General features: G+C 38.6%; 1 protein-coding gene across 5 annotated transcripts in view; it reads left to right on the forward strand.

Moving 5' to 3' along the window:
• CLEC16A (C-type lectin domain containing 16A) overlaps positions 1-25,605 on the forward strand; it is a 58,934-nt gene that overhangs the window by 28,858 nt on the left and 4,471 nt on the right. For 2 of the 5 annotated variants that reach the window (XM_054270668.1, XM_054270670.1), the window contains 7 exons: positions 599-649; positions 1,366-1,494; positions 5,003-5,123; positions 9,343-9,494; positions 10,188-10,392; positions 11,096-11,263; positions 16,535-16,681. In XM_054270668.1, the coding sequence (XP_054126643.1) occupies positions 599-649; positions 1,366-1,494; positions 5,003-5,123; positions 9,343-9,494; positions 10,188-10,392; positions 11,096-11,263; positions 16,535-16,681 (973 nt within the window). Of the gene's footprint in view, positions 1-598; positions 650-1,365; positions 1,495-5,002; positions 5,124-9,342; positions 9,495-10,187; positions 10,393-11,095; positions 11,264-16,534; positions 16,682-22,199; positions 22,324-25,605 lie in introns of those variants that run through there. The other 3 variants (XM_054270672.1, XM_054270669.1, XM_054270671.1) reach the window with 3 other exon arrangements.

Genomic DNA, 25,605 nt, shown 5'->3' on the forward strand with positions numbered 1-25,605 from the left:
AGCTGCTCTCTCACTGCCCTTCCTCAACAGGATGAAGGGAGAATAGAATATTATGTCAAGATAAAGAACAGGGAGGTCACTTGCAATTACAGTCTTGGGCAAAACAGTCTCAACTTCACAGAAATTAGTTTATTACCAAGAAAAATAAATTTAGATAGTGAGAAACAAAGACAAATTAAAACTGTCCCCCAGCTCTCCCTTTTCCCAGGCTCAGCTTCATTCCTGGCTCTTCAATCTTCTCTCCTGTGAGTCATGCGGGGGCAGTGGGAATTAGGGATTTGATGTCAGTCCAGAACAGCTTCTGTCTGTTGTTCCTCACACCTTCCCCTGCCCCAGTGTGGCTCCTGCAGACTGCAGCTCCTTCAGAGCACATCTGCCTGCTGCAGTGTTGGTACCTGCTCCACCACGGTCCTGCAGGGGCTGCAGAGAAATCTCTCCCTTTGCTAAGTGTGTTTTCCCAGAGATGTGAGCAGTGCTGCTGAAGGGCTCAGCAGTGCCCTGCAGCCCTGGCCTCCCTTCACAGACACTGTACAGAACAAACCTGACAGAGCCCCAAACAGCAAGGCTCATGGTATGTCCATGTTCTTTCTTTTGGAAGGGAGAAGAAATCTTTCTGGATATGTTTGAAGATGAATACAGGACTATGACAGTAAGTGAGATCTCTTCTGCCCTGGCAAATTCTCAAACCCAGATACAGCACAGGGATAAGAAAAAGTGTTGATAGCTACTGAGCACACTGGGGTCCTTGTTACTGGGAGTAGGATAACAAAATGTCAGTGGTGTTTTTGTCTCTGAGAAGTTGTCTGTATTTATATAAATTATTTATGTGAAAATTCACAGCTCTTTATTTGAAAAAATTCCATAACTTATAAAATTGAGTATTAAAAAATTGCTTCAGCCTACATTCAGTGTCCCTAAATGGGACACTGGATTTATTATTTTTCCCTAAACAATATGAAAATCTTCCTATACCTGTCTGAAGCTCAGCATGTTCTCTCTTCTGAGAAAGTTCTGTTTGGAGAGAAAAAGTTATGAGAAACTTCCTTGTGATTGAAGTAACAACAAATTTAAGTCAAAACTTGAAATCAAACCTGGCAGAATTTGGTTTTTAGTATTTGCAAATACCTTTTCTGTAATCTTCTGGAGTTTTTCCTGTGTTTTATTTGTATGAGAACTTCGGCAGTGTGTCTGGGAACAACGAGAGGTTGCATGGAGTTAAATGAAAGATTGCATGTAAGGCCCTTAAATGAGACACTGTATTAAAAATTCTCAGAATTTTAAAATACACAACAATGAGTTATATTTGAAACTAGAGACAAATGCTTTTTGTTCTGTATACTAACCAGTGCTGAAATATTTCTGTAGATGAAACCTATGAATGTAGAATACTTGATGATGGATGCCTCCATCTTGCTGCCCCCAACGGGGACTCCTCTGACCGGGATTGACTTTGTGAAGAGGTTGCCTTGTGGAGATGTAGAAAGAACACGAAGAGTGAGTAAGACTGTTTTCCTTCCATCTGCTCATGACAAAGTGATGTCAAAATCATTGAGCAATTCTAGGAGTACAAATACTTTTCTTAGAAAACTGCTCGATTGGAAGGTTCATCCATAAAATCATAAAACTTGCTGAAGACAGATCTGTGTAGAGCATAAATAATAATTGTCTGCCCCAGTGGAGAAGCTTTTTCTCTGATTTCTTGTGTCTAGTCAATGCAGCGTGTTCTTGCACTGGGGTTTAAATTTTCAGACCATACAGAAAGCTACATGCAAAGGCATTTTGATAACAATATATTGTCAACTTCTTTTGTGATCTGCAATCTCAGTTATATTCCTGTAGTAAGAATCTACTGGCTTTGTATCACTCATATTTCTAGACATGGCAAAAAATTTAATTTTACTTGAGAGTTCATCTTGCTAAGGTAATTTGTGGTAGAGATTTGAGAATGAAGAGAGAACCAGCAAAGTATTTTTGTGACTGACACAATCTTTAGAGGTGATACTGGCCTGAATGACAACATCCTCATTTTCATTCTTGATTAATCAGTTCTTGGCCTTTATCTGGCTATGTCCCAGAAGCCTTGCAGTGTCAGTAAATCTAAGAGATGTTTTTTTCCTTCAAGAGTACTTGAATATACTTAGATAATACAATTATATAAATGCAAAGAAACGTAGAGAACAGCACTTCCCAAATGATGATTTTGTGCAGTAACATACTTCCAGCAATCTTCTGAGAAGGTTCATTTTCATTGCTTATAAGCCACACAGCTTTTGTTATCACAGCAAGTTGTTGGATACAATACAGTGAATTATTTTGAAAAGTATTATTCTTAGAAAGCAGAAATGCTTCCTGAAATTCTCTGAGGCATTTAACAGAAAGATACTTAGAAATGCACATTAGTGGGAAATGACTGTTCCAGGATTTTCATGTGCTAAATAAGGACTAGCTTAACTTCTGTTGGTGGAAATAAAAAAATCAATACAAATATTCCTGTTGATCCTTTGGGATGAAAGGGTCTCTATCATAAGCAAGAATTCCCAGAATGATTCCTTGTTGGTGCTCCTTCCCCAGTCACATTGCACTGGTTTGGTATCTCCTCATTTCCTGTGCTACTGCCTTGCCCTGGCTGACCTGCCATGGCAAAATGCTGGACTCAGGTGTCCCTTGTGACATTGCTGCTGCCACTCAACCTGCTGAGGTTCTAAGGATGGTTTCAAATGCAAAAAGATTTGGTTCTGAACATGCTCTGACACGATTCAAAAAAGTTCTCAAGTTTTATTTCACTAGCAAGTGAACTTTGATTATATTATGAGTTCTTAACTGTTAGGATCTTACTTCCTTGCTATGGAAAGTCCCTGTAAGTGACAGTTCTTCTCTTTAACAACTTTAGGAGAAGCCCTCAAAAATCTCACTTTGTGAGAAGTTTTTGAATTACTAAGAACACTTTCTTGGGAATATAATAAGATAGTGGTAGGCTTCCGTGCAAATTGATGTGTCTTTGCACACAGAACTTGTATATAGATGAGGAAATCAGGATCATAGTTGCATAATACTTTAATGTGGATAGAAATCCATATTTATTCCAAGTTAACCAAAAAACTAAAAGTCAGCCAAAAAAATTCTAGGCCACAGAACTTTTCTGTTGTTTCGTTGAGATCTGATAAAATACATTAGGCACAATATATTGGTACTGTAACCAGCTGTGGGCTATTAGTATTGTAGGAAGCACAGCAGTTTCCATTTCATCTGATGTTCTTGTTCATTTTTTTTTTTTTTTTGCAAAGGCTAAAGTTCTAATTTTATTTTCTACTCCTGTACTTCATTCTGCACTAAATGTGATTTCATGTTTGGAGAGGAGTGTCGTTCGTTTTATAGGAAATAAATGTGATAAAAATTAATGCAGTCTAGGACGAAGAGGTTTGAGGGAGCAGATAAGTGAAAGCTGAGTGATGGTTGCCCTCCAAATTAAAAAAAAAAATCCAAACAAAATCCTTGTTGGGTTTAACTTTTGGGTTACCAAAAATGGCAAGATTTTCCTCTTCTTGATTGAATTTGGCAAATATTAAACCAAATACTGTGAATTCTTCTTGAAGCACTTCGTAGGAAAACTGCTTTGTAGTAATCCTGTATAATTTCAGTAAATCCACAATGCATTAGAGTGCAGTCTGCCTAAACAGGAGTGATCATCTCACATTCTAAAGTGACTGTGCTCTCATGAATTAAATAGTATTATCATGATATTTTTGTTAGATACCCTTGGTGTCCTTTGCTCCACATAATGAGATTACCCTCTTAAATTTCAGCTGCATCCCAAAGCCATTGCTTTGGGGTAATTTCATGGAAGAACCTGATACATGGCTTCCCTCTCTTCATCTCTGTTGTGTCAGAAATTCCTGGAAGCACTGCCAGTAGAGAGCTCAAACACTCACAGTTCTACTTCACAGGAGCCACTGTTCTGTTGATTTTAAAAATAGAGGAGTGAAGAGTTTTCCCTTAAAGCACTTTAGATTTGTTTTTCCTAGTACTTCCTGCAATCTGGGAGTTTCTGGGCACTGCAGCTGTTCATGAATTCAATGCTGTTACTGTAAAGCAGCAGTTAATTTACAGTACACCACAGAATTACTGTGTAGGAAACTCTTAAAAAGCAGAACACCGGAAGTAATAAAAAATGATTTTTCATTTGCTGTACTGAAAATGCAGCTCTTGTAGGGAAAGAGGATTATAAATGGGGCCTTTCAAAATGTGGCTAATAAAATGATTGTTCTTTGACACTTTGGGTCTTTGCATACCATATGTCATGAATTTGTAAATCAAAACTAGCATATTCATTTCACAGAGCAGCTGTTGAAAGTTTCTTGGGACTGTTACAGCTTTCAGAATGCTTTGCCCTGATGAAGACCTTCTGAGAATATAAATTAAGTGCTCTGAGAAACTTACATGTGGCTAGTTTTAGTGAGAACAGCAAATTAAAATGCAGAAATTCCCTCTGTTTCTGTCTTAACTTGTAGACATATTAGCTAGACTTGGCCAGAAAAGTTATTACTGTTCTAAGTCCCAAATGTGAGAGTCTCTGAAGGTTGGTTGTGTAGGTGTCTATAGCATAGAAGTATTGCAAATACAATCAGTCTTAAATAATGATTAAATAAAAATATTCCAAGGTTGTTTTTGCATAAAAAGCTCCTGTAATTGTTTCCCTGTCAGTCCCAGTCTGTGTAAGTGTGCCAGTGAGACAAAGGCTCTGCTGCTTCTACTTCACTGAAAATAAATGGCAGGTTTCAGCTTCTTTCATGTCTTCTTTTTAACTAAGTTAGAAATTACATTCTACTTTTCCAATGTAAAAGGTATTACAATTTTAATTTCAATTTTAAATGTATTAAAAATATTTACTACAGGACAGCAAACTTGGGAATTGTACAAGCCAGTATTTGTTTGTAAGATTCTGTTAAAATATGTAGTATTGGGTGTAAAAAGATTCTGATAATCTTTTCTTTATTTTCTCAAGGCAATCAGAGTTTTCTTTATGCTCCGTTCACTGTCCCTGCACTTGCAAGGTGAGCTGGAAACTCAGTTACCACTCACGAGGGAGGGAGATCTGATAAAGGCAGATGATGTTCTGGATTTGAGTAAGTAGCCCCTCAGTTTCCTAAATAGTCTGATACAAAAATTATTGACTCTTTTTTCTCCTAAACTGCTTGTTACTGCTGTTCTTCCTTAAACTACCTGAATTGAAGTAGCACAGTGTTGAGGTTCCACTGTGTGTTGTGGCATAAAAATGTATTTTGCAGTTGGAGTCTTTGCCCAAACAAGAGAGACAGGAGGATATCAAGGAGAACATCACACAAAGCACGCAGGATGCACAGGATTGCAGAGGTGCCATACCTTGGGAGGAGACTGTGCAGTGGGCAAAAGCATGACCCAAAAAATTACATTTGTGTGTCTTTTTTAAATATCACTTTGGAGGTGTTGTTGATTTGACAAATTTTCCTCAATCTCTATTAATACAAGGCTTTTAAAATTCTTGGGAACATTAAGATGCCTTCAGTGTTTATGCTTGTTTGTATACAAATCCTTTTAAGAGGGGGGTAGAGGTTAAGATGATCCAGTAATGGTTTCAGCTACTGTTTTGATTTGGAAAAATCCCACAGAACTGTATCAAAATAGCTCTATTTTTTTCCTTTTGCCTGAATGTAATGATCATGTTTTATGTGAGCTTGATGAGGGAGATTCAAGTTTCTTGTGAAGAACCATATTTAATATTTGATGCACATATGTTAAATGCAAACCTTTAGGTGTAGTTACAAGGTTGTCACCAATATATATGAATATATATAAATGTATGAACAGAGAGTCAGGTAATTCCACAAAAGGTTCATTCCATACTGCTGGATATGCTGTCACCAGAATTAATCAGCTGTTACTTTGCAGTGTTTTTCTACTGTCAGTAGTTTTGAAGCAATTACATATTTTGTGATAACTGTCTCACTTAGACTGCCTGTGAGGCTGGAGGTGTTTTCAGTCTTGTTTAGCAGCTCACTGTGTGAAGTCACTGGCAGCTCAAATGAACAGCCTCGGTGCTTGTTTTCAGGTGGTAACAGGATTCTGTTTAATGTTTTAAATGCCATGGCCAAGAGGTAAATGAGGATACATTTGAAGCTGTTATTTCTTTGCTGAAATAGAAAAAAAGTAACATTATAGTTAAGTTTCTTTGCATACGTGGCAGACAGAGTGAGCAGGTTCTAAAAGGCCATCACAGTCAACATTTTTTTAAAAAGACTTCAGAAAAGTTTATGGTAGAATAATTGAGGTTGTAAGGAACTTCAGTAGATCATCCAGTCTAACCCCTCTGCTCAAAGCAGGGTCAGCTAAAAAAGGTGTCCAGGACAGTTTGTCATATTTGTGGCAAAGAGAGTAACCCAGAATGTGGTGCAGATGTATAACCAGGGACACCTCCTCTAACATGAACTAAATGTACTTCATGGGAACAAGGTGGATCCATGATTGGTTGGTTTCTTGTTTAGTAAAGCTGGATATTATCCCAGAAGGGTGCCTGCTGTTGGGAAGAGTTCTTCCTGTGAAGTGGGAGGTGCTGCATTCACTGTCTCCAGCCTAATGCTTATCTTGGGCTGCCAGCTGTGCTTACAAAGGGCTGAAAGTTTTCTGTAAGAGCTTTTAATGTCTGCAGATGATGGCTGGAAATTATAAAATCATTAAAGATCAAGCCCCAAGACAGGTCAGGTGCATTTAGACCGTATTGAGTAGCTGTTATATTCATGAATATTTCTTACAATACAGTCTTTTCAGGCAAATATTTTTATAAACACAGAGAACTATTTTCCCTGAATTTACATCTTCAGCACTGCAAGCACCTGAGGTCTATGAACTCTCCTTCCTTGGCTGTATTTCCCAAAACTTGGGTTTTTCTTGGAGAAAATTCACAGAAATTTTGGATCCAAGTAATGGAGGTGTAGCATCCAAACTGGTTACAAGCTTCATTTTGCATGGGGAGAAATTAGCCATTGCTGTTAATCTCAGAAGAGGCACTCCAGTTCTCTGCAGCAGTGTCACACCAGGAAGCCGTTCAGCCTGTGGTTCACTGTAATCAGACCAAATTTGAATAGTACTGAAGTTTACTGGGCTTGATATTTTCATCTGAATGTGGTTGAGTATCTCTAGCTGTTTCATAGCATAGCTGTTAAGTATTATAGCAGTTCACTGAAAATGTGTTTGACCACACTTTCTCTTCTGTTTTTGTCATCAAGGATGGCAGTTTGACTCTTCAGCAGCTGTGAACTAGAAACAGTCATGTAAATGAACTACATTCAGTTGTATAGGCTCAAAGGATTCCTGTAACAGTTGCCTAATAAATGAGTAACTTTCCTTTCTGTTTCTTTTAAAGACTTTTACAGTAATGCTTTACTTCAAGGTGTTGTCAGGTTTGAAATAAAAACTTTCTGTTCTGGAAGGCATTCTGCCCTTTGAGTTCCTGAAGTAGTGCATTTCTGTACTTGAGCAGTTGAATTTGTATAGCAAGTATTTTAACCTGCTTACTGTTGCACTAAAAACTTTGTAAATACTGGTCAAAAACTAGCATTTGAGAACTCCTCATTTCTGTTTGGTGTTGTGGCCTGTTAGTTGAGAATCTCCCAAAAGAGTCATCAGCCTGAGATCTCCTGTTTGAAGGAGTCCCAATCCAAGCACTTTGTCTTGAGAAGAGCAGGAGTGCTCCAGGAATTCAAGTCAACTGAAATAACTGTTGATGGATTCATTTGGTTAAAGAATAAAAGAGGCAAGAAATGAAGCATACCAAAATAAGAAATATCCAGTTCTGCCTGGTGTCTGAGCTCCTTCTTTAAACAGGAATAAATCCTCCACAGGTTCTTACAGTAATATTTGCCAATCCTTTATGGATTTCTTGAGTCTTCCAGGGCTGTGAGAAGGTTAATGCAATCAATTCTCATGTTAACTGAATCATGTCCTGTATGTATTGCATTTATTGATTAAACTTGTTTTCTCAAATTTCAAAAGCTGACAGTAGATTCACACTGGTTAGCATTAATTATCCTCTTAATTGTGTTAGGGTTCTGTATTTCATGCCTTTCTTTCCTACCACCCAATGAATTTTGAATGGATCCTGCTGGTAAAGGGTAATTGGTAGATTCACAGAAATGTTAGTTGGACAGGATCTCTCACTTGTATTGTGGGGGGTTTTTTGTGGCGAAGAGGAAGTTGGTTTGATTTTTGAAGCCTGAAAACCTTTGGTGATGTAAATTCCACATCATCTCTGGGTAATCAGCTGCACAAAAGAATTTCTTCCACCTCCTGACCATAATTTATGGCTGTTGTCTATGGTTATGTGACCTGCCACTGTGAAGAGCTGTACACATCCACTTGTAGTTTATCCTGCAGATGTTTCTAGTGTGAAAAGTGGTGTTACATGCTTGTTTAGATGTCTGGATGAGTAAATAAGTTCTACTGATTTGTATAGCTTTCACAATATTTTACTTGCTGTAAGTTGTACTAGATGAGAGAGAGGAAAAGACCTGTGTGCATCAAATATATGAATGAAAGTATCAGTATGAAGCAAAGGAAAAAGCAACTCTTAGCAGAGTTAGCAGCGCCCTGCTAGGGGTTGCACTGCCAGTTTAAGGGCTGCTTGGTAGATTTCAGCTGGTGTGAACAGGGTGATTTAGTCCCTTTTCATTAATAATGGGTTTGAACGGGGCAGTGAGGAAATGGTGGGGAATGTATTTTGGGGTTTGTTGGAGGGGTTTCTGGAGTAAGAATCTGTTTGTTCAATATAAGTCAATGAAATATCAAACATTGTCAAAATACTGCTACAATTTACCTGGAGAGTCCAAATAATCTTGAAATTGAAGTGAGTCCAAGAGCCAGCATAGGTTTCAGACCTGTAGAAAAGTAGCTTGTGTCAGGAGACAAAGTTTATAACAAGGTAGAAGCCATGGCCTGCAGTGGTGTTGGGTTGTTAACAATTTGAGACTCCACGTAGTGAGAGAAATAAGAATGTTGCAATTTTACCCCTGAGATGAAAGGAGCCTTTTCAGAAAGGTAGTGAAGGTGGTAAGAGTAAGCAAGGTGTATATAGTACCCATCTTATATTTAACTTGTATGTCTGAACCGCTGTTGTTAAAATCTCTCCTGCCCTTTCTATGTAACTATGATAGGAAAGTTAAAATATCTATTAAAAATGTAAACAGAAGCTTTAACCATGTGTTATCAAGGTTGTTATATTTTTATATGTTAACGTTTTCTGTTACGTAGACTACCCACCCCCCAGAATCCTCAACTTCAGTGTTATGTAACCTTTTTCCTTCCTTCCTTTAGATAACAGTGATCTGATTGCTTGTACAGTCGTAACAAAGGATGGGGGCCAAGTTCAAAGATTCCTGGCTGTGGATATTTACCAGATGAGTTTGGTTGAACCAGATGTTGCCAGACTTGGATGGGGAGTAGTTAAGTTTGCAGGCCTTCTGCAGGTAAGGGAAGTTGTAGTTTGGGTGGCCAGCTTTTCTGAGCTGAAAATCTACATTTTATGTTGGATAAATAGTAATACCAGTATTAGCTTATATATTTAAGCTTTGTACTATGCTTCCTTGTTTCTTTGGTCTTTTTTCTGCTTCCTGCCTTTTAAAACAATTCTGAATTTCTGAAGAAGTTTACGTAGGTAACCAGAGACACAATTGCAGATGGGGTAACTTCCTTAACATCTGCTGGGCTATGCTCATTTGAAGACTGAAGTCACATCTGGTTAGGATTGTGTTCCAAGCACTTTACTCAAGTAGTTAATGAACTCACTTAGAGTTCTGATTTTCCGACACAGGTGGAGAAGGTGACAGGTTGTAATTTTGAAATGATGTGTGCTTATCTAAGGAATTTTTTCTCATTTGTCTCTTTATTGCCTTAGCTGTTGCTGTTTGTATTTCCTGAAAATTTGCTGTGCTCAAATAATTTAACTCAATCTCTATGAATACTAATTTCTGAAGAAATAAGTCCAAGTTGTACAACTTGCAGAGTCTGGTTTGGTTTTATATTGTTGGGTTTTTTAACATGGAAACTGTCTTAGTAAGAGCTTTAATGAAACATTTTCATAATACTTTCTGTCAATGTTAATATTTAATCTGTAGTTTAGAAAAGCTTATTGTAACTGTTTGCCTTCTGCTTCTCTTTAGGATATGCAGGTGACCGGAGTAGAGGATGACAGCAGAGCCCTGAACATCACCATCCACAAGCCTGCCTCCAGCCCTCACTCGAAGCCCTTCCCCATCCTGCAGGCCACGTTCATCTTTGCCGATCACATTCGCTGCATCATCGCCAAGCAGCGCCTGGCCAAGGGCCGCATCCAGGCCCGGCGCACCAAAATGCAGAGGATAGCAGGTGGGTGGTGTCCTGCAATGGCTCTGGGAGACAGCACTGGGCTGTCATGGCAAGTCACTCTGTAATGTCAGGCTGAGGCACACTGAGGAGTGGTGGACTACAGAAAGCTCTAAAACAGGGCTGAGTTTCCAAGGAATGGATTTACTTCCATATTTAACTTAGAATTTATAAAGTGGATATGTGACACTTTAATTTTTTTTACATGAAGCAAGGCATAAAAGCAAGTTTGAGGATATTAGTACTTGATATTAAAGCTTTTAGATTGAATGACTGCAAAGGCATTTATTTTCCATCTTAAAGCTCATTGTCTCTTTAAATGACTTTCTGCAGTGTTCTGTTTTAACTAATGAATTACTTTATTTCTGCAGGGAAAAGCAAAAGGGGTTTTTTATTGTTAATAACTCCTATGGTTTTTTAGTGAAAGGGACTTCCTGTAATCCTGGGGTTTTTTTCTTCTCCGCTGAAATTTTGAGGTTTCCCTAGTGTGAATGTGGTGTAGACAGCAATGTAGAAAAGGTTGCCAGAAGCACTGACTCTTTAGTTTGTCAGAGCATTTGTAGCCATAATTAAGAGGCAAATGAAAGCAAGTTATGTTAAAATCTGGTTTAGTCTTAGGTCCTGAGCAAACTATCAATTTTCTTGTCACCTCTTTTTCCTTTTATGTATTTGAGTAACAAAAACTATCAATTGTGATTAAACATAGCTCTCCTGGATCTTCCTGTTCAGCCTTCAACTGAAGTTATGGGTTTTGGACACAGCTCTGGAGCTGCAGCCCAGCACCTCCCATTTAGATTCTATGACCAGTCCCGGCGTGGGAGCAGTGACCCCACAGTGCAGCGCTCTGTCTTTGCATCTGTTGACAAAGTCCCAGGTAAGATTAGCATTCATTAACAAGCAGGTTTTGCTTTGTGATTTCTGTCTGCAAAAACTGTACTGTAACTTGTACAAGCAGTGAAAAGCTTATTGTGGTGTGTTCCTGAGCACACAACTCCAGGATGAGGCTTATGGCAAAATTTACTCTGAGAGAAACAAATAATACCTGGGTGTGTATTGTGGGTGTGTTGTGAGCAATGCTTCCATGGCAGTTTCCCCAGATGTCTTAATACCTTGCCGTCCTTACAAATCAAGTTAGTTTAAATCATGCTTTGCATACTCAGTATTTATGCAACACATCTGGATCTTCCTGTTCAGCCTTCAGCTGAAGTTACAGGTTTTGGACACAGCTCTGGAGCTGCAGCCCAGCACCTCCCATTTAGATTCTATGAGCAGTCCCAGTCAGTTGTGTGTATTTCCTCCTTTAATTTGGTTATTAATGTTTTCATGCTGGATTGTGAAAACAGCTGGAATGTTTTGCACTGCCACATTTCCCTCAGAGTGACCAAGACAGAAAAGGGCCACAGCTACATTAGCTTGGAACTGGGATTAAAGGAATGATTCTAAATCAATGAGCTCTTTGCTTTTTTCTCCTCTTTATTGTCTGTTTCACAAATTGACTTCTCTGCAGAAATTCTTTTCCAGATGATTATTTTCCTTTTGGGTTGAGTCATTTTAAAGGGAAATCTCATACTGCTGAAAGTACTTAATTGTGCTGTATTATACAAAAGATTTCATTACCTCTTACTGTCAGTCATTTCACAGAACTCAGCATTTCTCTTTAAATGTGATTCAGAATTCAAATGCACACAATTCAGATTACTTAGAACGCAGATGTTTTACTGCTTTAGAATTGGAGCTCAGTTACCTGAGTCCTGACTGGGGAACAGAAATTATAAGACCATAGGTATTGTCAGTCAGGTGCGTCAAAGACCAGTGTATGATGTGTGAGGGGAGTGTTTTCCTTATTTGACCAGACTTCCATGGAAAAGGTGTGGTTGTAAAGAGACCAGTGTTACTGCTTCAGCTTTCTCTAAGAGTGCTTTTGTGTTCCTAACGAATGACTTCATCTGCTAATTCGAAGGGGAATACTGGGGATGATGCAACATAGTCGTTGTTCAAGCAATGACATCCTTTATTTGAATCCAGGAAATGTAGAGTTCCACTTGCAGATCCAGAGGGGAAAGTATTTTAAAGCTTTTATTTGATACAAAGCATAAGAAATGAGACAGGCAACTGGAAGTATATCAAATACAGCATCATTGAAATGCGTTTTATGACAGGTAGTAATAAAATAAAAATTGATTAATATCCTGTGTTTACATCTGATTACAAAACCAGTATCAAACATGCACTTGTTATCTTATCTTTGCTGAGGAATGAATAAGCTTTCCTTGTTCCTAGTGATTTTTGTAGGAATCTGTGTGTGTTTATCCCTTAATCAGGCTTACAATGATTTTTACTTCAAGAGGAGAATTTTGTGGCTTTGAAAAAATTACTGAACAAGTTGCAATTAAATTACTGGCTTCATGTATGCATTTCTAAACTGTTACAGCTCCAACTGGTGTTTGAGTTCTGCAGAGCTCGCACAGTCAGTTAATTTGGTTGTACTTTTAATACTCAAATTATGCTTTCCCTTGGTGATGTCCTTTGTAGATTTAAAGCAGAGCTGTTTTTATGGCAACATTTTTAGAAGACTAATTACTACTTTTGTTAGGACCATGTTGGCTGTCAGTGCTGTACAATCCAGCATGGTTTTTAAGAAATTAACACTCATATCAATGTTTTCATTCCTCCTGCAAGTTTCAGTCTGTGAACTTTGATACAGCTATTCAGTTCCCTAATTCCTATTGTCAATGAATTTAGAATTTTCAAGAACACTCATTGCAGTTATCTGGTTCAGTTTCTCTCATGGTGCCTACATAAAGCTCTGCATATGTCACTAGAGAGCCTGCAGTTAACTTCTGTGTTCCCTTATTGTTGTCAAACTGGACTTCATTGTTCCACAGTGCAAAGTTAAAATCTTGGTGTCTGGGGGAAAGAGAGTGAGGATTGTTATAGCTTGAAACTGGATTTTGTGCAGGGCACGTGAAGGGTGATGAGAATGTCACAGACCATGCTTCAGAACATCCCCCCTGTGACAAGTGCAGGGACATGCTGTGATCGTCTGCTGGACTGGACAGTTCTCAGTAGAGAACAACGTAAGCAAAATCCCTCACTTGATCAATTTTATCACCATGAAGTCATGGCTATGAGTATACTCCAAGGTCTATTTAAAGTTTCTGACCTTTGCTAGAATGTTAGAGCATTTTAGGGATAGTGTAGCTGGCTGGAGTCTTCACCATCTCATCTATTAGCTATGTATGAACATATTGTACTTCTGAAGCAATCTATGTAAATAAAGAACACTGTTTTTAAAGAAACCAGCAGATTTGGTAGGGGCCCTGTACAGATGTCTTCCATTGAAAGTAAATAAATAATGACTTCCTCTTCAAGCAAACTCAAGAATTAGTTTCAAGTATCAGCTCTATTCTGATAGATTTATATACCCTGCCTGTCTTAAGGGAAATGTTAACGATTTCCAGCAAAAGGTACATCTAAATATTTTAATAAGTGTGGTTGCTTACCTACTAAGTAAATTTATTTTGAAAAGCACAAGATTCAAAAATCAATAGATTTCTCTTACTATTTTATCCATTGTTAATATCTTAGTAGATGATAATAAGGTTTTGAGAGGAAAAAAGTAGGAGGAAAGCTTGTTAACATTAGCATGACAAGCAAGTTATAACCATCTTCATTTTAAAGTCTGAAGAAAAAAAAAATCATCCATAGGTTTGGAACCCTTTATGTAATACGAACTAACATTCCTGTCATCATCAGATTAACTTCCTAACTGTTATTTTGCTTTCTGTAGCTAGGATTAATTCTGCTCACATTTTCTTTGCAGGTATTTCCTATAGGAGTTTCCTGATTAGAAGTTTTTTCTGTGGTCAGTAGTTTCCCAGTTACAGTGTTTTGAATTATTCAGGCTTACCTTTCCTTCCTATCTAAATTAGCTTCCGTTAGCGCATTTAAAATTCTTCCTTTGCAGTTGTTTGGGGAGAGAAAATATGTTGAGGTCATTTTGAAGCAAATGCTCCTATGTAAGGACATGAATCCATGAGTGCTGTTTTGCAGAAGCTTTGGGCTGGCAATCCTGCTAAATCAGACCAGTTTTCCCTATGACAGTCATGGGAGACCTTGTTTACTGTTTTCTGCTATTCTGCTGAGGGTGGAAGGTTTCTTCTCCCTTGAAGTGCAAACTCTGTGGATATAGAATGCTTTATCCACAGGTACAGCTTTTACCAGCAGTGTAAGGGAAGCTAAATATGTTGATGTAAGCTCTTCTGTAGCAGTGGCTTTAGGAACTGTTCTTAATTTCCGGTTGGCTTTGCCTCACTTCTGTGGTTGTAAGTCCACTGGTTGGTTATTCCTTGTTGCCCCATCCTAACTGATATTTCAAACTACAAACTGTGTATGAAAAATCTAATGTACATGTTCTGTGATTAAAAACTATAGCACTCAGGGCCAGTGATACATGTGGAAGTCTTTCACATTTGAGGTGGTTCAGTTTGTGGTTAACTTTTTGCAGACTGTCAGGTGTCACTGTGTAAACTTAGTTTAACTTACCTAAATGATTGTAGATCAATCAGTTTAGTTTCTGAAATAAAATGCATGGATGTATTTACATTTGTAGGACAATTACTTCCTTACCAAATATTTTGTTTTTCACTGAAAGACATCTCTCCTTCCTTGGTAGTGATTTAGTTCTTTCAAGTGGTGTTCATCTTGAACATAATGAATGTAATTTAACTTGGTAAAAATGACATTTAGATACCTATCTAAAGCTATGCTGCAGTGCTACAGAAATTCAGGTGGCATTGTGTTTCTGCAAGTGGTTTTGAGTCTAATTCTTGGGTAAGCGTGGGAGGTAGAATGTAGGAGGTGGGATTACAGATCAAGTCAGATTATTAACAGGACAGATGTTTGTGAGCTTTCTTCTGTGCTTTCATCACTGTTGTTTTCACTTGTAGCGCAGCCTGTCAGTGTGTTGCTGCTAACAGCATTTTCCTGACTTGGTATATCTACATTTCAAAACTTTCAGAGCTTCTTGTAACATGTCCATTTAAGCTGAGTTTTGAGTGGTTGCATCCTGTATGGCACCAGCATCTTCACTATATAGGAGATTCTCTGAGTGAATCATCCATTCACTGCCAAGGGAGATTCCCTGTATAAAAGGATAAAGAACTGTGTGGTGTGTTTTCAGTCTTACCTGATTGTCAGATACTTTCCCCTTCAGTGTTGGCTGTTCAGTGAAGGGAGCAACTAGAGTATTGTTAGGTGTTTTGTAGTCCACATTGTGGCTACTTTCAGTACTTCACAGGACTGCCAAAAAAACTTCTGCATTAGCACTGTCCCATGGGAGAGAGGGAGGAGAGCTGCAGAAGCAGAAACGTGGTGTACCTCACCTGACCTGCAGCCCGTGGTGAAGGCACTTCTTTTGCTGTAAGAAGTGCATCAACTTCTGAAAAGCTGCTTGCTAGCAAAACCTGAAGAGGTGGCTATAGATGTGTACTTATAGAAGGAGAAAGGAATGAATGCAAGGTGGTTAGGAAAGAAAAGGATGCTACCCTGCAAAGAGATTGAAGGAGAATTACACTAGAAGCCAGAAAATGACTCATCTAAGAGGTGCTGTCAGACACTGCATAGACCTTTCCAGTCTTCAGACTGGAAAAAATTCAGTTTGTGAGAGGCTGGATGAAATTCAGTGCCAGCATTAGATGTGATTGATTAAAATTTTCTGAAGCTGTGTCTAGTAAAAAAATGTAGGTCTTATATCCAAGAGGGTTTTTTGTTCGCTTTTGACTTAATTGTTTTCCTTATCATGTTACGGTCTGTGACCTGTGAATATATTGACTATATCAAAAATCAAAAAGTTTCAATATATTTTGACTGTTTGTGCAATCTCTAAGTTTCAAAATGCTTTTAATCCCTTAAACTCTCTTTCCTTATTCATTGATCAGCACTTGTAGCCTGTTTTCAGTAAGGTACATTCAGATTTCTCTGGTTTCCAGGATGAAGGTGGGAAAGGGCACATCCTCCGGGTCACTACATGAGGTTGGCATCACCTTGATACAGGATTTGCTTTTACCCTTTCCCAGTTTGTTCAACAGCTTAACTCTTTTAAGATTGCTATTTAACTTGTAAACTTCACTGTCCTGTTTTGCAGGCTTTGCTGTAGCCCAGTGCATAAATCAGCACCATCCATCCCCGCTCTCGTCACCGTCCCCTTCCAGTGGCAGTGGCAGTACAGGGCGCTGTGACTCAGTGACCGCAAGCTCGACATCCACTCCTTCTGCTGCTCAGAGCCCAGCAGGTATTCACTCACCACCGTCAGCCTAGGCACTAAGGGATACAGAGCAGTTCATTGTAAAATTAAGTTGCTTTGTTACTGGATTCAAAGAGTAGGGCTTTTATGCTTTTAGATTACTTAATCAACTAAGCCAGTTAAAAGTAAATTGTAGTATAAATTGCAGTGATCTCTTCAGCTTTCTAGAACTCTAGATACTTGGCTTCTTTCAGTAGAGACTTTAAGTATTGGTGAAAAAATGTCCTGCTTGTCTGACTTCTCTCCTAGCACAAACAGTTTAGAATGTTGAGGATTTTTTTTTTTTTTGGTCAGTGGTTTGTTTTAACTGAAGTATTGCTTTTTTTTGAGCTGGGTGACATTTGCTTTTGTGTGTTTATCTGATCCTCAGGGTACTTTGTAACAATGGGCCAAATATGAAATATTTGAAAATAATTTAGGATGTTAATATTGCAAAGTTTTTGCAATAACACTCTTGTGGCTGAACACCTCCACGTTTCAGGAGGCTGTTTCATTGGTGCAGAAGAGGCTGCAATATAAATAGACTGACAGTGTAACTTTCACAAATGTAGGTTGCATGTGTTTGCATTGGTCAGTATATTTAGTGGGTATGCTTAAACTGGAACTTCTTTTTGCATTATTCCTCCCTTTCATGTAGTATTTGTAGAAAATCTTGTAGCAGTGTCTCTTGTGAGTGCAGATTGTGTGAGGCAAAGCCTGAGGCTGGAGACTAGACAAGGGTGCATCCTGAAATGCTTTCATGCTAGAAGTGACCTACTCTACCTCATTTTGGTTATAAAACAATAGAGGGAACTTGATTCTCAAGACCTTTTCAAGCAAGCCCTCATTTTAATGGTCACTTACAATGTTGATCATTCCTTGAGAGGGTTGATCTGGCTGCCCCTTCTAAGATATGCCATTTTGCCTTTATTTGGAAAGCCCATCTATATCTAAAATTAGTTGCAGTCCTACAGGAAATGATGCAACTTCTTTAGGTATTGAGTGTTTTTAGGTTTCACTGAAGAGTGTCAGCAGACCAATATATTTCAAGTGAGTGTCCCTGAAAGAAATACTGCTGGAAAGGGTAATGAAAGGGTGCTGATGAAGTTAAGGAACAATAAGTATTTAAAGCATTCTAGCAGCCAGACTCTAGATTAAAAAGCATCTATTACCTTGAGAGATTAACACATAGTCAAAATAGTCCTGCAGTATGTGTAATTTCAGAATAAAATTTGGATTTTTTTTATATACCATCTATTCAAAAATTTATTTCCTCTGTTGGCAAGTGATTGCTGTTACCCAGTCTCTTCATGGCCCAGGTAATATGTAGTTATTGCACAGAGAAGTGCTGTCATTTGTCAGAATCCTCAGGCTGGATTGGCACTACAAGAAAACATGAATTTGATGACATGTTTCTCCTTAGCAGTGTAAAAATGCTCATGTACAGTGTCCTCTGCTGTATTTGAATCCTCTATGGTCAGAAAGAGAAATGCAGCTACAGGTTCTTACCAAAAGTATCTAAGAGAACTGTGGTAAAGGAAATGAAAATAAAGAATCTATATTATTTCTGTAGGTATAAGCAATTCAAGCTAGTTGACAAAAATATCAAGCAGGACTATGCTTTGTTTCAGACTGAGGTCTTTCAAGCACACATAATCTGATTTCTATGAAAAAATGCATAGATCCAGAACATACAATTACTCATCAAGTATGAAAAGATAGTGAATTATTGAAGTATCATCACAGGCTGTAGTGAACAAAACTGCAGTCTGCTTACACAGTATGTTGGCATTTGTGTAACATAAAATTGTTTGTTTTTCCTGCATTTTAAAAAGCTTGATGACAGGAGGCTGCTCAATGATTTCCAAAAAAAAAAGAAAAACAAACAACAATAAACACCAAACTATTCCCTACCCTCCTCACCCCTGAAAATAAAGATAAAAATTATGAAAAAAACCCTGACCAAAGCCAGAGGGAAAGTATTTTGGAGTGCCTGATTTCAGTATGCACTTTGCCAGTTAGGTTGCATGAACTGCCCACCTTGACCTTCACTGTGACTTAATCATAAAGTATGTGCAAAATGTCACGTATCGTGCAGGAAAACTGTCTTTGGGTGTGCTTTGATTTTTTTTTTTTAATGTGATGCTCTAGCAAGTGTAGCTGTGAGGGTCCAATTCTGGGTCCTACCCTTCAGCCAAGTCAGAGGGAAGGAACCTGACAATGTGCATCAGCTGCTCCAGTCCCAAATCAGAACTTGCACTGACCTGCTGCAGGGATGACTTTTGTTCTCCTCAGAGGGCAGTTACAGAGAGGAAGGCAGTGGCTTTATGTGCATGAGCAGGTATTTTATTGCAGTAGGATAATGCACAGTTGGTACTGAGGTGCATGCATGTGGCTTAGGGATTTTGCTGGACCGTATTTGCTCTGGCCTGTAGGACCAAGAATCCCTGCCATGTATGTGGCTGTTCAAAGGACCAGTGGTGAGGTCAGACTAATATGTTGGCTGTTAGTGTTAGAAGTGTATTTGGTGCATAGCTGCAGCATATCTAATAGTTTAGTTTCTTTCTAGAAGAATCTCATTAATGCACAGAAACTGTTCCTAAAATCAGACTAAAGCAATAAGTGTGCATAATTCTTCAAAGTTGCTGCCCTGGTCTGTACCAAACTGCTTAGTGTAGTTGCAGGCAATAATGAACACAAGTAGTGGTTTAAAACCTGTGTCTGAGTGTCCTTATTATAGACTAGTGAGAATTCTGGACTCCCTAGGTCTTTTGGGAGGTGTGAATGTAGGAAGGGTTTTCCCCACCCCCCAGAGCCCTTTTGACACTCTTTGCCAATCTCAGTGTATGTTCAGTAGTGGCATTCTTGGGATCAGTGTCTCTGCATTAACTGATTGACCAGGTTACTGTGAGTTTGAATATTCTCCCTTTTGTAATACTTACGTGGAATTGTGATCTGTAGTGGAAACTTGCCAGGGATGTGGCATGAAAGTGGGGCTCTGTTTGGCATGTGCAAGGGGGTGTTCTATGGGCTTGTGCATGAACAGAACTCTGCTGAAGGAGGTGACAGTGCCATGAGCACAGTCTGTGTTAGATCAGGTTATGCTGACCACTCAGCTGGGATGTGGGAACAGCTGTTGGTATTCACCCACTTCTGTGTAAAGCAGTGGTTTTCCCTTAGCTTAACCACTTGAGGACAGTTGAAGCTAAAATGCTTTTCCTCTTCTGCTTCTCAGCAGTGACTTGCATGATGTGAAGTAGCTCCTTTGAGGAGGAAGTAACCAGTGTGTGATGAGCAGCAAGCAGTTACCAAAATCTGTTTTATGTCCCAAGGTAGCCCCTGAATGCTGCTGCCATCTGTCACATTTGACTCTCTCATTTCCCATTCCATTTTGAACACACACACAAATGTCTGTGCCCCTCTCTGCCCCTCCTTCCCTGCTCCCCTGTTTGTTCTGGCACCTGCTCAAACTGTTGAGCATGAAAAGCATCCTGCATTGCTCAGGAACTTGAGACAAGAAGCCCAGACTAGATAAAGGGGAGATGCCTATCTGGACTTCAAGGAAACTACCTCAACTACCTTCCTTAGGAGCAACATCTTAAACCACACAGCTTTTTATACTGTGAACTTGTGATTATAGTGTCCTAAGTTACAGTCTGTTGACAGATTTAAACTGGTCAGGGTTTGATATATTTTAGATAATACTTGTAAATCTTCACAGAGTTGTCTCAGAAAATGAGATCTGGAACATAGACACCAATTTTTACATAAAACAGTGATAGATGAGAACAAAATAAAGACAAATTGCATGTTAATTAAGAGAAAATGTTACAACATAGAGGATATATTGATGATTAAACAGCAAAAGAGCTTTCAAAAATGTGTCACCAGGGAAAAGTTATATTACTTCAATGTTTTGTAAAAATAATTTCCTTGTTATCACTCATACCTGCATCAAACAGTCCCACAGCATTGCATCAGTTGCTTTGTCATGAGTGAAATAAACTCCTATGACTCCCAAGTTCATTGGCTATCCTACCTAGTAGTTGTCAAGCTGCTTTATGGCACAGATATTTTAAAGACTGGCAGCTCCCCCACTTGCAGTGTTTGGGGATTAAACTTAGCCCTTTACAAGATTATTGTTCTTTAAAATTGAAAAAGCAGAAATCATCCCTTAAAGAAAGCAGAATGCTTAGCAAGACAGAAAAATCAGTGTCGGGTTCTGCAAGTCCTGCTATCAGGTTGGTTTTTTCTTTGTATTTAGTTTTTTTTTTAATTATCATGTGCTTTTGAAATGTTACTGTGCATACGGTAGAAATGTTCTCGTTAGACAGATTTTAATCATCAAGTTTCAGAGCTTAGAATACAGTCATGTCTTGGCTACTCCTGCTGGAACTGTACACTTCTTTAAAGTGCTTACTGTCATATATGCCAAGGATTAGATATAGAAGCTCTCTTACTGTAAGTTAGCAGTCTTCCAGAATTATGAATGTATTAATGTAATCTGTGCTGTATTTTATTACTTTTTAAGCTGTCTTAACTTTTAAAAAGCAATTGGCTTCAGTACTTAAGAAAATGTTTACATCAGAGCAATAGGTAATGAGGACTTCAGAAGGCACTGATCTGTGCCACTTAAGCTGTATTTTGTGCTTCTGGCAGGTATTGATGATAAAAGATCTAAAGTAAGTACCAAGAACTGTCCCTTGTTGCAGAGAACATATTGGATTCCAGTCTGAAATTAAATTTCCATTCCAAGGAGAGGGTGATTAATCAAGCTTAGAAGAGCAGTGTCTGCCTTCCTATTGAAACCATCTCTGTCTCTTCCCTCTATAATCAGTAATGTAAATGTGGTTTGACCTCCTGTTCTGTGAAGCTCTAGTAATTTTCTGACTAGGTGAGGAAGTACTTTTGTTCTTAGAAAGTTTCTTTTCTAGGAACTTTCTATGCACCAAGCATCATCATCTGAACTGCTGTTATCTTTTCAAACCCTGTGTTTGGCTTTATCATAAACCAAATGTAAATGCTACTGTTGGGTTTCAGAATACTAGGGCTGAGTGATCTGAAGTGTTGTCACGTGCACAGTACTGCACTGCATATAATTCATGGCCAGGGGAAAGGAGAATAATTCTGTGTCACCAGAATTTGTGGTAAAGAACTTCTCTCAAAGTTTCTAAAGCAGGTGAGTAGATTATAATGCAAATAAATACCTGCCAGCCCTCCTTGATGTTGATATTGCCAGACATAGCCCAAACTTACAAACATTTTGAGATAGGAAGCAAAGCATTAAATTCATATAAACTCATTTATTTCTAAAGAATGAATACTTCCTGCTTCAGAAGTATTTCCCAAACGTAGAAGGCTCTTGGTGTGGTGTCAAATTGTATTCAAGATACCAGCAGTTACGGGTGTGTCCTTGTCACTTATTCTTGTTGCTGCTCTAACATTTATCCTTTGTCTCCATTCCAGTTTCCCTCCCCTGTGTCATTGTTGAAGGCTCTGTATGATTTCTGGCTGTGTTTCCCTCTAGTAAGGTCTGGCAGGAAAGGACGCCGGCGGGTGTTTAGTCTGTCGGAGGCTGACAGTCACGGTGGACACTGGGTTTAGGCCTTCCAGCAGCAGCTGCAGCAGAAACTCCCGCAATACCCACTCAGGCAGGTTCCTCCATAAGCCTTCACAAGCCCATAATAATCAGTAGAACATATTTGCTTTCCATGCTGACAGCAGTGACAGTGAGGTAGGAAACTGAAGAAAGCGTTATAATATTTGCCTCTGCGTTTTGTTTTGGGAGAACTGTAAATCAATAATGAGCTGTTCCTGAAAGCCTTATCTGCAGCTTCTCCCATGTCTCTGGGCACTCGTGCCAAAGGTGGAAATTGTGCTATCAAGCCTCCAGCTTCAAAGCAGCCATGTCTTCATTTGCACAGGGCAGCCCTGGCTGTAGTGAAATTCAGTAAACACAGGCTCCTGAGTGGACAGTAATGCAGGTCCTTGGCCAGCAGCAAGAAATCTCTTTATAGCACAGGTCAAATGGACAGGCATTCAGCATAAGACTGTCCCTGGACTCTGATGGCACAAGCTTAATATTTCTGTGATCATCAGATTCTGGCAGATAACTTTATGGACTGTTTGATTGTCCTTACCTGAGGAGGTGAGGAGGAGGAGCAGATGCAAAAAAATATGGAAATACGCTCCAGATGACCTTTGTTATATAATCTGTTTGAACCTGTATCTAATGTTCTTTTCTTTTGTTCCTGTCATGGCATGAAGCCACTTTACTCTGCTAATATTATATAAACACCCTTTTTCATCATTATAGATTTAATTTGCAACTTTTTGCCTAATGTCTTGTAATTTGTATTTTTGTTATCCTTTCATAGTACGTTGCTGTACAGCTTAGGACACTTCACTGTAGATGTCTATTCTTTCCTTTTTCTGTTCTTTTCAAACTTCTTTCACGATAACCCTTCTTAGCATAAGTTAATATAACAAGTTGAATGTTTTAGTTGTTTTTTTTTTTGTTGTAACAATAATCTTTGTAGTATTAAAGAAGTGCTGAAAAACATGTGAGGCTGTTGAAGGCTCTGCATCCAAAGAGAGCTAATAATACCCCAGAACTTGCAAAATTACACCTTGTTTTCAGTAAGTACAATAAGTTTGGAGGTATGGAAGGCTGTTTGTTAGAGCTCAGTATTAAGATCAAAACCATTTTAAGAAACTGACTTCTCTCTCCCTGGTTTTGTTGTAGATTTGGCATATATTTTGTGCCAGAACACTCTTGCCTAAATACATTGAGGCTGGGGAAAGATAAATAGAAATGCTGTTTTCTAGTATTAGGTGATAACCTTTTGATATTTAAGAGCAGAGCATATCTCGGTGACTGGTGGTTTTATCCAGGGAAAAATTACAAATTTTCTTTCTATCCAAAAGTCAAACTGCAACAAAATGTTGGGAGTTTGGATTTTGAAAGCCAGTTAGTATTTTTAAATATAGTATAAAGGGAAATTCCAGATAATAAGTAGAGAAATTAATCTGTAAATATGCTGAGTGTGTGAAACTCTTTAGGAGCAAGAGCTTGGTACCTGCTTAAGGATAGACATGCTTGTGAGCTCTAGACAGTGTTAAGAACTCTCTCCCCTCCACCCTTTTGTGTGTTGGGATTTGCTTTCTGATCATTTTGACAGTGGTGCCACCCTGGGTTACAGCAATTGGCCACTGTTCCCTGAAATTCAATGCCACAGTGATGGAAACCAGGCTGGCAGTGACAAAAGACATCCTGAGAGGAGAGAGACTGGCTTCTAGCAATATCAATAACAGCTGGAGGGAAGCACAGGAGAGCTCTGATCTTGTGTTCTCTACAAATGCTGCCACTGAAATACTGGGCAGCGTATTTTGCTCACAGTTTTTGATACTTTTGTCATTCTTTTTAATGGGTTTTTTTGAGACTTTGGTGTAGAAAATTTGGACTTGTTAACTCCAGATACTTTTTTTTATGAAGACTTTTTCCATATACTTTTTGTTTGTGGCATTAAGAAAGGAGTCACTTTAGCATTAACTTAGAACCTACCTGGAAGGATTTTGGGACCAAAACATCCAGCATAACAAAAGAATATCATGTCTTTCATCATTTCAGTAAATGCAAGTATTAAGACATTGATATTCTATTGAGAGAGGGGAAGGAATTATTTAAGAACTGAAGTGTGGATTCAGAAGTTAAATAGAAATGTGCTATATGCAACATTCTGAGCAGAATGCCATTGGTTGATAATACTTTACTTACCAGAATGCCTCAGGTTTCTGAATCTGAATTTGGGTGACTATTCATGTTGTAGTATAAATAAGATTTAAAAGTTACCTTGGCAAAGAGCATTTGATAGCATTTGAAGATTGTATAGGTTGAAAAAGCAGGAACTCACTGTTGTGTGCATACTGAAATGTTAGTGTTCAGCTTGGAATTCAGAGAAATGAGCCTGTATTTCATTGTTTGAGCAGTTCATTTTCCATGTGATTCTTGCATCACTTCCTCTGTTATCAGTTGCTACATTCTCACTAAAGCTTCTTGACAGATGAAGAATCTGTAGGGTTACTTTGAATCCGTCCTTATAGTTCAAAAATAACCACTGATACCTCTTTTATTTAATAGTAGACTTTTTTACCATCTATAAATCTTGTTTCTATCAAAGCAAGAAGCTTTAGCCTCCAATTCAACAAAAAGTAAATGAGTGGTTTCTGGAGTGAGAGTACACCATTGTTTGGGTTATCTTACCAGAAAGGTAAAAAAACCAGTAATTTTAGTGTAATCCATTTATACCTTACTGATACCCATTCCATTCTCTACTTTGCCTTTCCTTTTTTTTTTTCCCTTTGTCTTATGTTCATACTTTCTGTTCTTTTCCAGGACTAATTGGAATCATAATGAAACGGAAAATTTTTTAAGGTCACTGTGTATTAAAACCATAATTTAATTCTTAGCTTATGTATTCACTACATTGCCTTGTAAGCTTTTCTGCAGATTCCTGTACACTTGAACACATGCTGTTTCTTACAAAAGCTTTAAAACTGGTCTGTCTTGAAGCTGGATACCTGTTACTTTAATGGCATCTATTATTGTAGTCTGAAAAGAAAAAAACCTGACTTTTCTGGGCATATTTGATCATCTAAGGCTGTATCACCTCATCCTGTCCATTCCCTCTCCATCCTGAGCCAAATGAACAGCTTGCTTGACAGTTCACTAGGATTTTTAGGGGGAGAGGACAGCACAAATAGCTAATAATGTTGGAGGGTTTTTTCATGAAGTAGGAGGTGCAGCAGCATATCAGTTTTCTGTAGCATTTATGCTTATTCCCAATTTGAGTGTTGGATGCTCCTTGCTTAGGAGGACAAGACCCCCATGTCTCAGAAGGCTGTGTAAAGCAGGCCTCTTGCAGCACCTTTCA

The sequence above is a fragment of the Melozone crissalis genome, unplaced genomic scaffold (genome assembly GCF_028551555.1).
Source record: "Melozone crissalis strain CALT ecotype California unplaced genomic scaffold, PUWL_Pcris_2 ptg000012l_1, whole genome shotgun sequence".
NCBI lineage: Eukaryota > Metazoa > Chordata > Aves > Passeriformes > Passerellidae > Melozone > Melozone crissalis.